The sequence below is a fragment of the Coregonus lavaretus genome, assembly GCF_964263955.1.
Source record: "Coregonus lavaretus genome assembly, chromosome: 8".
Lineage (NCBI taxonomy): Eukaryota > Metazoa > Chordata > Actinopteri > Salmoniformes > Salmonidae > Coregonus > Coregonus lavaretus.
Genome location: NC_139995.1, coordinates 42,188,745 through 42,202,845, shown reverse-complemented (window position 1 = coordinate 42,202,845; position 14,101 = coordinate 42,188,745). Strand labels below are relative to the sequence as shown.

General features: G+C 44.9%; 1 protein-coding gene across 1 annotated transcript in view; it reads left to right on the top strand.

Annotated features, from left to right (window-relative positions):
• The window catches only part of LOC311134352 (neurofascin-like), a 118,431-nt gene that overhangs the window by 90,920 nt on the left and 13,410 nt on the right, over positions 1-14,101 (top strand). The window contains exons 25-26 of the mRNA XM_084168001.1: positions 3,781-3,912; positions 8,587-8,656. Coding sequence (XP_084024127.1) covers positions 3,781-3,912; positions 8,587-8,656 — 202 coding nt within the window. The remainder of the gene's footprint in view (positions 1-3,780; positions 3,913-8,586; positions 8,657-14,101) is intronic.

The window sequence follows — 14,101 nt, the reverse complement described above, 5'->3', positions numbered from 1 at the left end:
TCTGAAAGGAACTGTGAGGCATTCCTGGGACAGGGACATACACCAACCTGGCTTTATTAAAGAAATCCAGTTCAATTCATGACAGCCCTTCACTCTAGTAGAGAAATTAGGCTTTTATTCGGAGGCGAGTCATGCAACATTCTCATTTCTATTCATAAAACTCCCTGTCGGGCAGAAAGGTAATTTCTGAGGAGAAACTCAACTCTCATTTCATTTTGCGTCAGCAGAGCTGAGTTCAGTTACCTATATAAGTCAGATTATGATCTGTATAGCTGTAGATAGGGTGAAACATATAATATATTCTGTGGCATTTCTATTTGAATAATGAATGTGTTATTTTATAGCACCCCCAGTTTCTATTGCACTTTGATTGGAGATTTTGTTTCTTTCCCTACCAAAGGCTTTGTTGAATTTGTCTTTCATTGTGCCCATGTTCATTTTCTCTCTCTGGTTGTAACAGATGTTCCTTTCAGAAAGTGTTTTGTGAGGCTGAGGGAGAAATGAAGAAAGATCTTAGTCAGTAGAGAGAGAGAGAGACCCTCTAGAATTATGTTTTATTTTACTAGGGGGAAATACACTGTTTAATGAAAAACATTCCTTAAAACTATGCTACCTACTACAGTAAAGTGATGGTACAGTGATGTCAGTATATGTGTGTGTTCAATCATCCTGATTGCAAAAGAGAAGCTGTTAGGGTGATGTTCACATGGGCCGAGCATGTGCACACATTGCTCTGTATTTGCTCTATATCAATTACATAGTTATAACACACAAGATACCTAACTCTGTCCCTCTCTACTGCTCTTTGTCTATCTCTCTATTTGGAAATGTGTCTTTGTATTGTTCATGTCCATAGTGTATTATGATGTCCTAACTCCCCATACTATGCTGTGTGCATCCTTCATGGCTACTACCCAGTATCACGCTGCTGCATCACCTGGCTGTCTGCATGTCTGGCTATCTGGCTCGCTGTCAGGCTGTATGATTGGTTGTGTGGCTTGTTTTTCTATTGACTGTTTAGAGTAAGAGTCAGGGGGAGGGAGGATGATGTCTTTATTCACACACACAGACACACATACACATTTTACATTGACATTTTAGTCATTTAGCAGACGCTCTTATCCAGAGCAGCTTACAGTAGTGAGTGCATAAATGTTCATACTTTTCACACACACACATGTTTTGGATTCAAGGCTGTACACTGAGTCAAATAGCATAGATATGTTTTAGATATTCCGCTTTAGCTTAATCTTTTAATGGTTGTAAGGAATGTGTTTTTATATTAGTCAGATATTCTTCCCAGTTATTGATTTTCGCAGCGCTTCAGGTCTGTTTGTTGCCTAGTCAAGGTTGCATTTTTTTCATATTATTTGGTTTAGTTGCTTCAGAGGCTGCAGTGGATGTAGCAAGCTTTGGAATGATTTTGGGTGATTGCTGTATGATGATTGCTATATGATGATGTCACCCTTTCAGGGGGTCAAAGGTCATAGCATGGTGCATGATGTCACCAGTTTGCGTGCTCCTCCAGCCATCACCGACCCATGCCCACAGCTTGGTGATGTCAGAAGGGGCACGTCTTTCCATTGGAAAGATGCTCCGTTTAGTTTTCACCATTGGTGTGTTTTTTTTATTGAGATGAGTGGAGGACTATGGGTAATTGAGACATAGAGCTTCTCTACCCTCCCGCCCTTTGCTATTCCAGAATACTGAGTGTTCCATAATGGTCAATTTAAATTCCACCAGTCCGGGTAATACAACTAACTTACTGCTGCCAATTCAGCGGGAGTTTAGTTTCGTAAAACTTTGATGTCCACAGTATTATAGTAGCCTGAAGGAACACCTGCTCTCTAGCTCTACCTCTTTTCTCCTGCTCCACAAAATGTCCCCTTTTTAGATTAGATTTCTCAGGAGAATTATCCCCCAGGAGAAAAATGTGGTTTCACTTCCACTGAGAAGAAAATGAACAAAAAATAATCCTCTAAAAGCCATCTTTTAAAAGCTTTCTTAAAGAGCTGCAGCTCTTCTATTCACTTTCAATCTCTATTAATTCTATTAACATAGCTGTATACGTGACATTGGCTTAGAAATGTAGCTATTAATTTCAACGAGGTTGTTAATGAGTGGTGGATGTTGGAGGGAGGGTGTGTGTGCTGCATTGGGTCAGTCTCAATTTACTCCAGTAGCCCACCATCTCATAGCGGGAGAAACAGTCCCACCCATGTCGCATTACTGCGTCTTACCCTTCCTATTTACCTCATTACCATGGTAGCCTGGCCCCGCCCCACGACGGAGTATGATTGGCGCCTCTCTTGTGTTCCAAGGCAACGGCAGTCTGTCAAGCGTACCGGTGAACCAGCCGCCCATTAAGCTGGCGGGGCTGATCGAAGGGGCCAAGTACCGCCTGAGGGTGTACTCCAATGAATACCACAGCATCTCCAGCAATGTTGTCACCTTTGAGACCAGCGCAGGTGAGACTCCACCTGCCAGGTGAGGAGGGATGGTACATGGCCAGATCAGGTCATGTCAGATAGCCTGGGGGCCAGTCTGTCTGCATCAGCCCAGTCTAGGAGACTATAGCAGACTAATGCAGAGACATTACAGCACCCAGGCTACAGAGACCCCATGGATACCCCAGTTCCCTAACAATGAGGTCTGTTGGGTCAGATCAGATCACTGTGGTGCTCCTGCCGGGTGAAAGAAGGCTAGAAGTTGATATAGCTCCAAGGAGTTGGTATTGAAGTGTTGGCAAGACTTCCCCCGTCCATCAACCAATTATTCAACTGTAGTGTAGAGGGACTGTTTTGTCTCTGTTCTTTAGAATGGGTAGTTCTGAATTTCGGGGAATATCGATTTAGCTCTTTGTGATGTCTTGATTTTCCGTAGGAGTGTATTCCATGTGGTAAGAATAATCCAATGAAATGTAATGTATGATAGGTTCATGTGTAAACAAGTCATATACAATGGATCTTATATATACCTATACTTTATCTTTCTATCTTTGCTTTGTTCTGAGCAAATTCACTTTGCCAATTTCACACTTGGTTAATTGGTTAGTAATTATAAGCTATTAATGTCATTTTTAAAACATATATTTAGGCCTGCATTGTGTTACAGAAGTGTTTTCCAACCTGTAATGAAGTACCTTTATGTGGTTGGTTTATTTTAGAGTTAGATAGAAGACTGGTGTCAAATAACAATACTTTTTTTTGTGGTTGGTTGCTTTGAAAATTTGCTGTGCATGATATTATGTTCCTTCTGTTAAAATACCTAGGTTTTGTGTTCCAATTGACAAATTGACCCAACGCATATTGTAGAGTTGCATATTCTGCTTTATTTTGAAATGAAAAATCCACTTTTTCTCTACTAATGTCATTGTCAAGGTGTGGGGAAATGAAGATAAATAATGTATTATTCAGATAGATTTACTGGGATACCATCTAGAGTTGTAGCTCTGTGTTGAGGGAATACTAGAATGCTGTGATGATGGTTTGGGTTGTCATACATTCTGTGGTTGCTGTATCTTGATTTGAACAGCCTTGGATGAGGTCAGATTGTCGGATGTTTTGAACTGCCTTGGATGAGGTCAGATTGTCGGATGTATTGCCAGTGACTCATTTGGGGCAAAACAGTCTCTTATTATTTTTCTCCCTCTCTCTGTGTGTCTCATCTCTCCCACCTGTGTGTGTGTGTGTGTGTGTGTGTGTGTGTGTGTGTGTGTGTGTGTGTGTGTGTGTGTGTGTGTGTGTGTGTGTGTGTGTCAATGTGTTTGCCTGCTGACAGCCTACATTAAAGACCAGGTGGACATTGCTACCCAAGGCTGGTTCATCGGGCTGATGTGTGCCATCGCTCTCATCATCCTCATCCTTCTCATTGTCTGCTTCATCAAGAGGAGTCGCGGAGGCAAATATCCAGGTAAGGGTTAACACAAGGGAGTTGAATATCCAGGTAAGGGTTAACACAAGGGAGTTGAATATCCAGGTAAGGGTTAACACAAGGGAGTTGAACATCCAGGTAAGGGTTAAAGGCCCAGTGCAGTCAAAAACATGATTTTCCTGTGTTTTATACACTGAACAAAAATATAAATGCAACATGTAAAGTGTTGGTCCCATGTTTAATAAGCTGAAATAAAAGATCCCAGAAATGTTCCATATGCACAAAAAGCTTATTTCTCTCAAATGTTGTGCGCAAATGTGTTTACATCCCTGTTAGTGAGCATTTCTCCTTTGCTAAAATAATCCATCCACCTGACAGGTGTGGCATATCAAGAAGCTGATTAAACAGCATGATCATCAAAACAGGTGCACCTTGTGCTGGGGACAATAAAAGGCCACTCTAAAATGTGCGGTTTGGTCACACAACACAATGCCACAGATGTCTCAAGTTTTGCTGACTGCAGGAATGTCCACCAGAGCTGTTGCCAGATAATTGAATGTTCATTTCTCTACCATAAGCCATCTCCAACGTTGATTCAGGGAATTTGCCAGTACGTCCAACCGGCCTCACAACCGCAGACCACGTGTAACCACGCCAGCCCAGACAAGCTGCCATCAGAGTGCCCCATGGTGGCTGTGGGGTTATGGTATGGGCAGGCATAAGCTACGGACAACGAACACAATTGCATTTTATCGATAGAAATTTGAATGCACAAAGATACCGTGACGAGATCCTGAGGCCAATTGTCGTTCCATTCATCCGCCGCCACATGCTTCAGCATGATAATGCACAGAACCATGTCGCAAGGATCTGTACACAATTCCTGGCAGCTGAAAATGTGTCAGTTCTTCCATGGCCTGCATACTCACCAGACATGTCACCCACTGAGCAAGTTAGGGATGTACTGGATCGACGTGTACGACAGCGTGTTCACGTTACCGTCAATATCCAGCAACTTCGCACAGCCATTGAAGAGGAGTGTGACAACATTCCACAGGCCACAATCAACAGCCTGATCAACTCTATGCGAAGGAGATGTGTCGCGCAGCATGAGGCAAATGGTGGTCACACCAGAAACTGATCCATGCCCCTACCTTTTTTTAAAGGTATCTGTGATCAACAGATGCATATCTGTATTCCCAGTCATGTGAAATCCATAGATTAGGGTCTAATGAATTCATTTCAATTGACTGATTTCCTTATATGAACTGTAACTCAGTAAAATCTTTGAAATTGTTGCATGTTGCGTTTATAGTGTATATATATTTCTACACTATGAGGTTGGAATAATACTGTGAAATTGTGAAAATTATGATAATGCTCTTATACTGTAAGAGCTGTTTGAAAAGAACGGCTGAAATTTCAGGCAGTAAATTAATTAATAGACCAATACACGGGTTGGTTTTTTAGCCACACAACCGATGCGTGCGCAACTATGGGGCAAAACAGACGGGGTTGACTTAGATTGTTGACAAAATGTAAACTCATGCTCATGCAGCCAAACATGCCCTCGTAAAACTGACTATCCTACCGATCCTTGACTTCGGCGATGTCATTTACAAAATAGCCTCTAACACTCTACTCAGCAAATTGGATGTAGTCTATCACAGTGCCATCCGTTTTGTCACCAAAGCCCCATATACTACCCACCATTGTGACCTGTACGCTCTCGTTGGCTGGCCCTCACTACATATTCGTCACCAAACCCACTGGCTCCAGGTCATCTATAAATCACTGCTAGGCAAATCCCCGCCTTATCTTAGCTCATTGGTCACCGTAGCAACACCCACCCGTAGTATGCGCTCCAGCAGGTATATCTCACTGGTCATCCCCAAAGCCAACACCTCCTTTGGCCGCCATTCCTTCCAGTTCTCTGCTGCCAATGACTGGAACGAACTGCAAAAAATATCTGACTTTAAGCATCAGTTGTCAGAGCAGCTTACCGATCACTGCACCTGTACACAGCCCATCTGTAATTAGCCCACCCAACTACCTCATCCCCATATTGTTATTTATTTTGCTCATTTGCACCCCAGTATCTCTATTTACACATCATCTTCTGCACATCGTTCACTCCAGTGTTAATACTAAATTGTAATTATTTTGCACTATGGCCTATTTATTGCCTTACATCCATAACTACTACATTTGCACACACTGTATATAGATTTCATATTGTGTTATTGACTGTATGTTTTGTTTATCCCATATGTAACTCTGTGTTGTTGTTTTTATCGCACTGCTTTGCTTTATCTTGGCCAGGTCGCAGTTGTAAATGAGAACTTGTTCTCAACTGGCTTACCTGGTTAAATAAAGGTAAAATAAAATATTTATTCTCCAATATTTATATAAAACATAAATGGCTTGATTACCAACAATGACGAGACTGCCTACAGGGAGGAGGTGAGGGCTCTGGGAGTGTGGTGCCAGGAAAATAACCTCTCACTCAGCGTCAACAAAACAAAAGAGATGATTGTGGACTTCAGGAAACCCCCCTATCCACATTGACGGGACCACAGTGGAGAAGGTGGAAAGCTTCAAGTTCCTTGGCGTACACATCACTGACAAACTGAAATGGTCCACCCACGCAGACAGTGTGGTGAAGAAGGCGCAACAGAGCCTCTTCAACCTCAGGAGGCTGAAGAAATGTGGCTTGGCACCTAAAACCCTCACAAACTTTTACAGATGCACAATTGAGAGCATCCTGTCGGGCTGTATCACCGCCTGGTACGGCAACTGCACCGCCCGCAACCACAAGGCTCTCCAGTGGGTGGTGTGGTCTGCCGAACGCATTACCAGGGGCAAACTACCCGCCCTCCAAGACACCTACAGCACCCGATGTCACAGGAAGGCCAAAAAGATCATCAAGGACATCAACCACCCGAGCCACTGCCTGTTCACCCTGCCATCATCCATTTACATTTTAGTCATTTAGCAGACACTCTTATCCAGAGCGACTTACAGGAGCAATTAGGGTTAAGTGCCTTGCTCAAGGGCATATCGGCAGATTTTTCACCTAGTCGGCTCGGGGATTAGAACCAGCAACCTTTCGGTTGCTGGCACAACGCTCTTAACCACTAAGCTACCTGCTAAATCCAGAAGGCGAGGTCAGTACAGGTGCATCAAAGCTGGGACCGAGAGAATGAAAAACAGCTTCTATCTCAAGGCCATCAGACTGTTAAATAGCCATCACTAGCACATTAGAGGCTGCTGTTGCCTATTGAAATCACTGGCCACTTTAAGAAATGGAACACTAGTCACTTTAATTATGTTTACATATCTTGCACTACTCATCTCATATGTATATACTGTATTATTTTCTATAATATTCTACTGTATCTTAGTCCATGCCGCTCTGTCATTGCTTGTCCATATATGTATTCTTAAACTCCATGCCTTACTAGATTTGTGTGTGTTGGGTATATGTTGTGAAATTGTTAGATATTACTTGTTAGATATTACTGCACTGTCGGAGCTAGAAGCACAAGCATTTCACTACACCCGCAATAACATCTGCTAACCACGTGTATGTGACAAATAACATTTGATTTGATTTGAAATACATTGTCACAGTTGTTGGCTAGCTAGCTAGCGAGTTTAGCCATATTAGCATTGACTTAAAATCAGTCAAAACACCTCAAAACAAGACAGGGTATCAAGAAGAAGATGAAACTAGCTGAAACGAGTCACCTATGATTCCCCACATGGCAGTTTCTTGTCATTGTTGGTAGCTATCTGGCCATCTAGAATCGCAACAACTCTTGAACCCCATTGAAGCGTGTGCATCGTTTTTGTGAAGTTATTAGCTAAACCATCTATAAGAAAGACAGTTCCAAACCTCTCTGCCAATAACAGTTAGTTTTCAGTTTTCCCCTCCCCACTCAGACCACTCCCAGACAGTCCTAGCAAAATTCTTGCTTGAGAAATTGATCTTTGCTAAGAAGCTATTTTTGTTTATTTTTGACCATTTTAATTGAAAACAATCATACAACGGTACTTAATTGTTAGCCAGAAATTATTTGATATTGAGATAAAAACAGCTGCATTGGATTTAAAAAAAAAAATGTATTTTTAATTCAACCTTTATTTAACTAGGCAAGTCAGTTAAGAACAGATTCTTATTTACAATGACGGCCTACCAAAAGGCAAAAGGCCTCCTGCGGGGACGGGGGCTGGGATTAAAAATTAAAATATAGGATAAAACACACATCATGACAAGAGAGACAATACAACACTACATAAAGAGAGACCTAAGAGAACAACATAGCATGGCAGCAACACATGACAACACAGCATGGTAGCAACACCACATGACAACAACATGGTAGCAACACAACATGGCAGCAGCACAACATGGTAGCAGCACAAAACATGGTACAAACATTATTGTGCACAGACAACAGCACAAATTTAACACAGGGTGGTCCAGTATCCAAGTAAGGGTTAACACAGGGGGTTAAAATCAAATCAAATCTAGTAACCAGTAACCAGGTAAGGGTTACTAGAGAGGGTTAAGTATTAGGTTAAGGGTTAACACGAGGGGGGGTTGAAATACCCTGGTAGGGGTTAGTAGGAGGGCATGTGTCCAGTTAAGTCACAAGATGGTGGCATGTTCAGTATAATCATGTATCTATCTGTTTGATCTCTTTTTAGTACGAGACAAAAAAGATCTCCCTCTGGAGGGAGTGGATCAGAAGGGAGAGGACGGATCATTTGACTACCAGTAAGTATTTCTCTTAAATATTACATATCTCTGGCCTACACATCTCTGGAACTATTTTGTGTGTTGCCACTGCAGGTCAGTGAATGATCTATTGCAACACTGTAGTAATTATGACTAGATCTGACTGTGTATCATCCAGGATTATACAGAGGAGGATTTAGTAGGCCTATGTCTGGTTTGTTTTCTTATGGAAGTGTATATTAGTGATGTAATTGTGAATATGAATATGTATGGTATTCAGGTTTAGGATTATGCATAGTAGTGTTTATTTGCATCTATTTAGGCATCAGGAATAAGGGACAGGGACTATTACGTTGGCCTTGAAATGTTTGTGAATGTTATTAAGATGTTCAAGACAGGAGTTACAGTATATACAGTGAGGGAAAACAATATTTGATCCCCTGCTGATTTTGTACGTTTGCCCACTGACAAAGAAATGATCAGTCTATAATTTTAATGGTAGGTTTATTTGAACAGTGAGAGACAGAATAACAACAACAAAATCCAGTAAAACGCATGTCAAAAATTTTATAAATAGATTTGCATTTTAATGAGGAAAATAAGTATTTGACCCCTCTGCAAAACATGACTTTGTACTTGGTGGCAAAACCCTTGTTGGCAATCACAGAGGTCAGACGTTTCTTGTAGTTGGCCACCAGGTTTGCACACATCTCAAGAGGGATTATGTCCCACTCCTCTTTGCAGATCTTCTCCAAGTCATTAAGGTTTCAAGGCTGACATTTGGCAACTCAAACCTTCAGCTCCCTCCACAGATTTTCTATGGGATTAAGGTCTGGAGACTGGCTAGGCCACCCCAGGACCTTAATGTGCTTCTTCTTGAGCCACTCCTTTGTCGCCTTGGCCGTGTGTTTTGGGTCATTGTCATGCTGGAATACCCATCCACGACCCATTTTCAATGCCCTGGCTGAGGGAAGGAGGTTCTCACCCAAGATTTGACGGTACATGGCCCCGTCCATCGTCCTTTTGATGCGGTGAAGTTGTCCTGTCCCCTTAGCAGAAACCCCCCCCCCCAAAGCATAATGTTTCCACCTCCATGTTTGACGGTGGGGATGGTGTTCTTGGGGTCATAGGCAGCATTCCTCCTCCTCCAAACACGGCGAGTTGAGTTGATGCCAAAGAGCTCGATTTTGGTCTCATCTGACCACAACACTTTCACCCAGTTCTCCTCTGAATCATTCAGATGTTCATTGGCAAACTTCAGACGGGCCTGTATATGTGCTTTCTTGAGCTGGGGGACCTTGCGGGCGCTGCAGGATTTCAGTCCTTCACGGCGTAGTGTGTTACCAATTGTTTTCTTGGTGACTATGGTCCCAGCTGCATTGAGATCATTGACAAGATCCTCCCGTGTAGTTCTGGGCTGATTCCTCACCGTTCTCATGGTAGAGCACGGCGCTTGTAACGCCAAGGTAGTGGGTTCGATCCCCGGGACCACCCATACACAAAAATGTATGCACGCATGACTGTAAGTCGCTTTGGATAAAAGCGTCTGCTAAATGGCATATTATTATTATTATTATTATTATCATTGCACTAGCTGAGCTGAGCTGGGAGGAGGTCGTCGGGTAAGCTTGGCGTCGGGTAAGTTTGGCTTTATACATAGCTTGGGCTTTGTCGAGTAAGGCTTAAACTATGTATTTAGATTGTAGTTAGGTATTGTAGGTAGGTATCGTGGGTTGTTGTAGGTAGTTGTTGTATGTAATTATTGTAGGTTAGTATTGTATTCGGCGGTGCCGGGTGTAGCACGAAGCTAGCTAGCTAGCTAACTCACCACCTGGACTAGCTGGCGAGTAGCTATTAGCAACGGTATAGTTGTTTCACGCCTGCGAGTGCCTGTAATTACGCCAGCTGGCTGCCTACAATGATTACATACAATAACTGCCTACCATTCAGCTGTTTTCTAACCTCATTGTCTGAACCGTTAACGTTAGGTAGCAAGTGGCTACTGTGCTTGAAAATTAGCAAGCTTGTTGCAACCTGGATATCTACTTGTAAACAATAGCTGGAACGACCGAGCGAACAGACGCGAACTGGCTGAGTCAATTCAGTGGCTAGCTTTGCACTTGGCTAGCTAACAGTAGCTGCTAGGGGTAAGTCATAACCTACACTTGTGTTTTGTTTTTTACATATTGATAGCCCGAGTCGCTCAAGGAATTCGGGACATGGGTGACTAGTTAACGTTAGTTTGGCTCTCTCTGTGTGTTCGTGCCGTGAAAGGAGGGGTTCTTCTTTGTCTGAAAGCAATGGCTAGCTAGTTTGCTAACTATTCTAGCTAACTAACTGGCTGAATAAGTTGACGACAGACTCGCTCAAGCTGTCGGGACTAACCCACAACGTTAGACACGGACACTAACGATCTGCTTGTGTGTTGATACACTGGTGGTTGTTGTCGCTGAGTATTGGCGCTAAACCCTGCTGCTGGAGACCGGCATGCTAGCTGGCTGTGGCGTCTTATGACGAGGTGCCCGGACGTTTTTCACGGAATAATACTGCACCTAGTTAGCTAGCTGAATAAACTAGGTTAGTCTATTCCTAGAAAACATTGAACCGCTGTAGTTTACAACAATTATAGTTTCTGAGGTGGAAGTTGGGAGAGTTATATTTGGGAGTTGTGGTGAGGGAGGCCCCGCTCTCTCCTTTCCCAGATGTTTAGTTCATTTTATTCCGATCTCCTCTGCATTATTGTAGCCATCTGCTGCAGCCTGTCAACTATGCCTCTGCCTATCCCTGTTCTCTCCTCTCCGCACAGGCTACACAAACGCCTCACACCGCGTGGCTGCTGCCTCTCTAACCTGGTGGTCCCTGCACGCACGACCCACGTGGAGTTCCAGGTCTCAGGCAGCCTCTGGAACTGCCGTTCTGCTGCCAACAAGGCAGACTTCATCCCAGCCTATGCTACCCTCCAGTCCCTCGACTTCTTGGCGCTGACGGAAACATGGATTACCACTGAAAACACTGCTACTCCTGCTGCTCTCTCCTCGTCTGACCATGTGTTCTCGCATACCCCGAGAGCATCTGGTCAGCGGGGTGGTGGCACAGGAATCCTCATCTCTCCCAAGTGGACATTCTCAATTTTTCCCCTGACCCATCTGTCTATCTCCTCATTTGAATTCCATGCTGTCACAGTCACTAGCCCATTTAAGCTTAATATCCTTGTCATCTATCGCCCTCCAGGTTCCCTTGGAGAGTTCATCAATGAGCTTGACGCCTTGATAAGTTCCTTTCCTGAGGATGGCTCACCCCTCACAGTTCTGGGGGATTTCAACCTCCCTACGTCTACATTTGACTCATTTCTCTCTGCCTCCTTCTTTCCACTCCTCTCCTCTTTTGACCTCACCCTCTCACCGTCCCCCCCTTCTCACAAGGCAGGCAATACGCTTGACCTCATCTTTACTAGATGCTGTTCTTCTACTAATCTCACTGCAACTCCCCTCCAAGTCTCCGACCACTACTTTGTATCCTTTTCTCTCTCCCTCTCCTCCAACACTACTCACTCTGCCCCTACACAGATGGTAATGCGCCGTCGCAACCTTCGCTCTCTCTCTCCCGCTACTCTCTCCTCTTCCATCCTATCATCTCTTCCCTCTGCTCAATCCTTCTCCCTCCAATCTCCTGATTCTGCCTCCTCAACCCTCCTCTCCTCCCTTTCTGCATCCTTTGACTCTCTATGTCCCCTATCCTCCCGGCCGGCTCGGTCCTCCCCTCCAGCTCCGTGGCTTGATGACTCATTGCGAGCTCACAGAACAGAGCTCCGGGCAGCTGAGCGGAAATGGAAGAAAACTAGACTCCCTGCAGACCTGGCATCTTTTCACTCCCTCCTCTCTACATTTTCTTCATCTGTTTCTGCTGCTAAGGCCACTTTCTACCACTCTAAATTCCAAGCATCCGCCTCTAACCCTAGGAAGCTCTTTGCCACATTCTCCTCCCTGCTGAATCCCCTGCCCCCCCCCCCCCCCCTCCCTCTCTGTGGATGACTTCGTCAACTATTTTGAAAAGAAGGTTGACGACATCCGATCCTCGTTTGTTAAGTCAAATGACACTGCTGGTCCTGCTCACACTGCCCTACCCTATGCTTTGACTTCTTTCTCCCCTCTCTCTCCAGATAAAATCTTGCGACTTGTGACGGCAGGCCGCCCAACAACCTGCCCGCTTGACCCTATCCCCTCCTCTCTTCTCCAGACCATCTCCGGTGACCTTCTCCCTTACCTCACCTCGCTGATCAACTCATATTTGACCGCTGGCTATGTCCCTTCCGTCTTCAAGAGAGCGAGAGTTGCACCCCTTCTCAAAAAACCAACACTCGATCCCTCCGATGTCAACAACTACAGACCAGTATCCCTTCTTTCTTTTCTCTCCAAAACTATTGAGCGTGCCGTCTTTAGCCAACTCTCTTGCTATCTCTCTCAGAATGACCTTCTTGATCCAAACCAGTCAGGTTTCAAGACTGGTCATTCAACTGAGACTGCTCTTCTCTGTGTCACAGAGGCTCTCCGCACTGCTAAAGCTAACTCTCTCTCCTCTGCTCTTGTCCTTCTAGACCTGTCTGCTGCCTTTGATACTGTGAACCATCAGATCCTCCTCTCCACCCTCTCCGAGCTGGGCATCTCCGGCGCAGCTCACTCTTGGATTGCGTCCTACCTGACCGGTCGCTCCTACCAAGTGGCGTGGCGAGAAGCTGTCTCCGCACCACGTGCTCTCACCACTGGTGTCCCCCAGGGCTCAGTTCTAGGCCCTCTCCTATTCTCGCTATACACCAAGTCACTGACGACACACAACTAATCTTCTCCTTTCCCCCTTCTGATAACCAGGTGGCGAATCGCATCTCTGCATGTCTGGCAGACATATCAGTATGGATGACGGATCACCACCTCAAGCTGAACCTCGGCAAGACGGAGCTGCTCTTCCTCTCGGGGAAGGACTGCCCGTTCCATGATCTCGCCATCACAGTTGACAACTCCGTTGTGTCCTCCTCCCAGAGTGCGAAGAGCCTTGGCGTGACCCTGGACAACACCCTGTCGTTCTCCGCTAACATCAAGGCGGTGACCCGATCCTGTAGGTTCATGCTCTACAACATTCGGAGAGTACGACCCTGCCTTACACAGGAAGCGGCACAGGTCCTAATCCAGGCACTTGTCATCTCCCGTCTGGATTACTGCAACTCGCTGTTGGCTGGGCTCCCTGCCTGTGCCATTAAACCCCTACAACTCATCCAGAATGCCGCAGCCCGTCTGGTGTTCAACCTTCCCAAGTTCTCTCACGTCACCCCGCTCCTCTGCACACTCCACTGGCTTCCAGTTGAAGCTCGCATCTGCTACAAGACCATGGTGCTTGCCTACGGAGCTGTGAGGGGAACGGCACCTCCGTACCCTCAGGCTCTGATCAGTCCCTACACCCAAACGAGGGCACTGCGTTCATCCACCTCTGGCC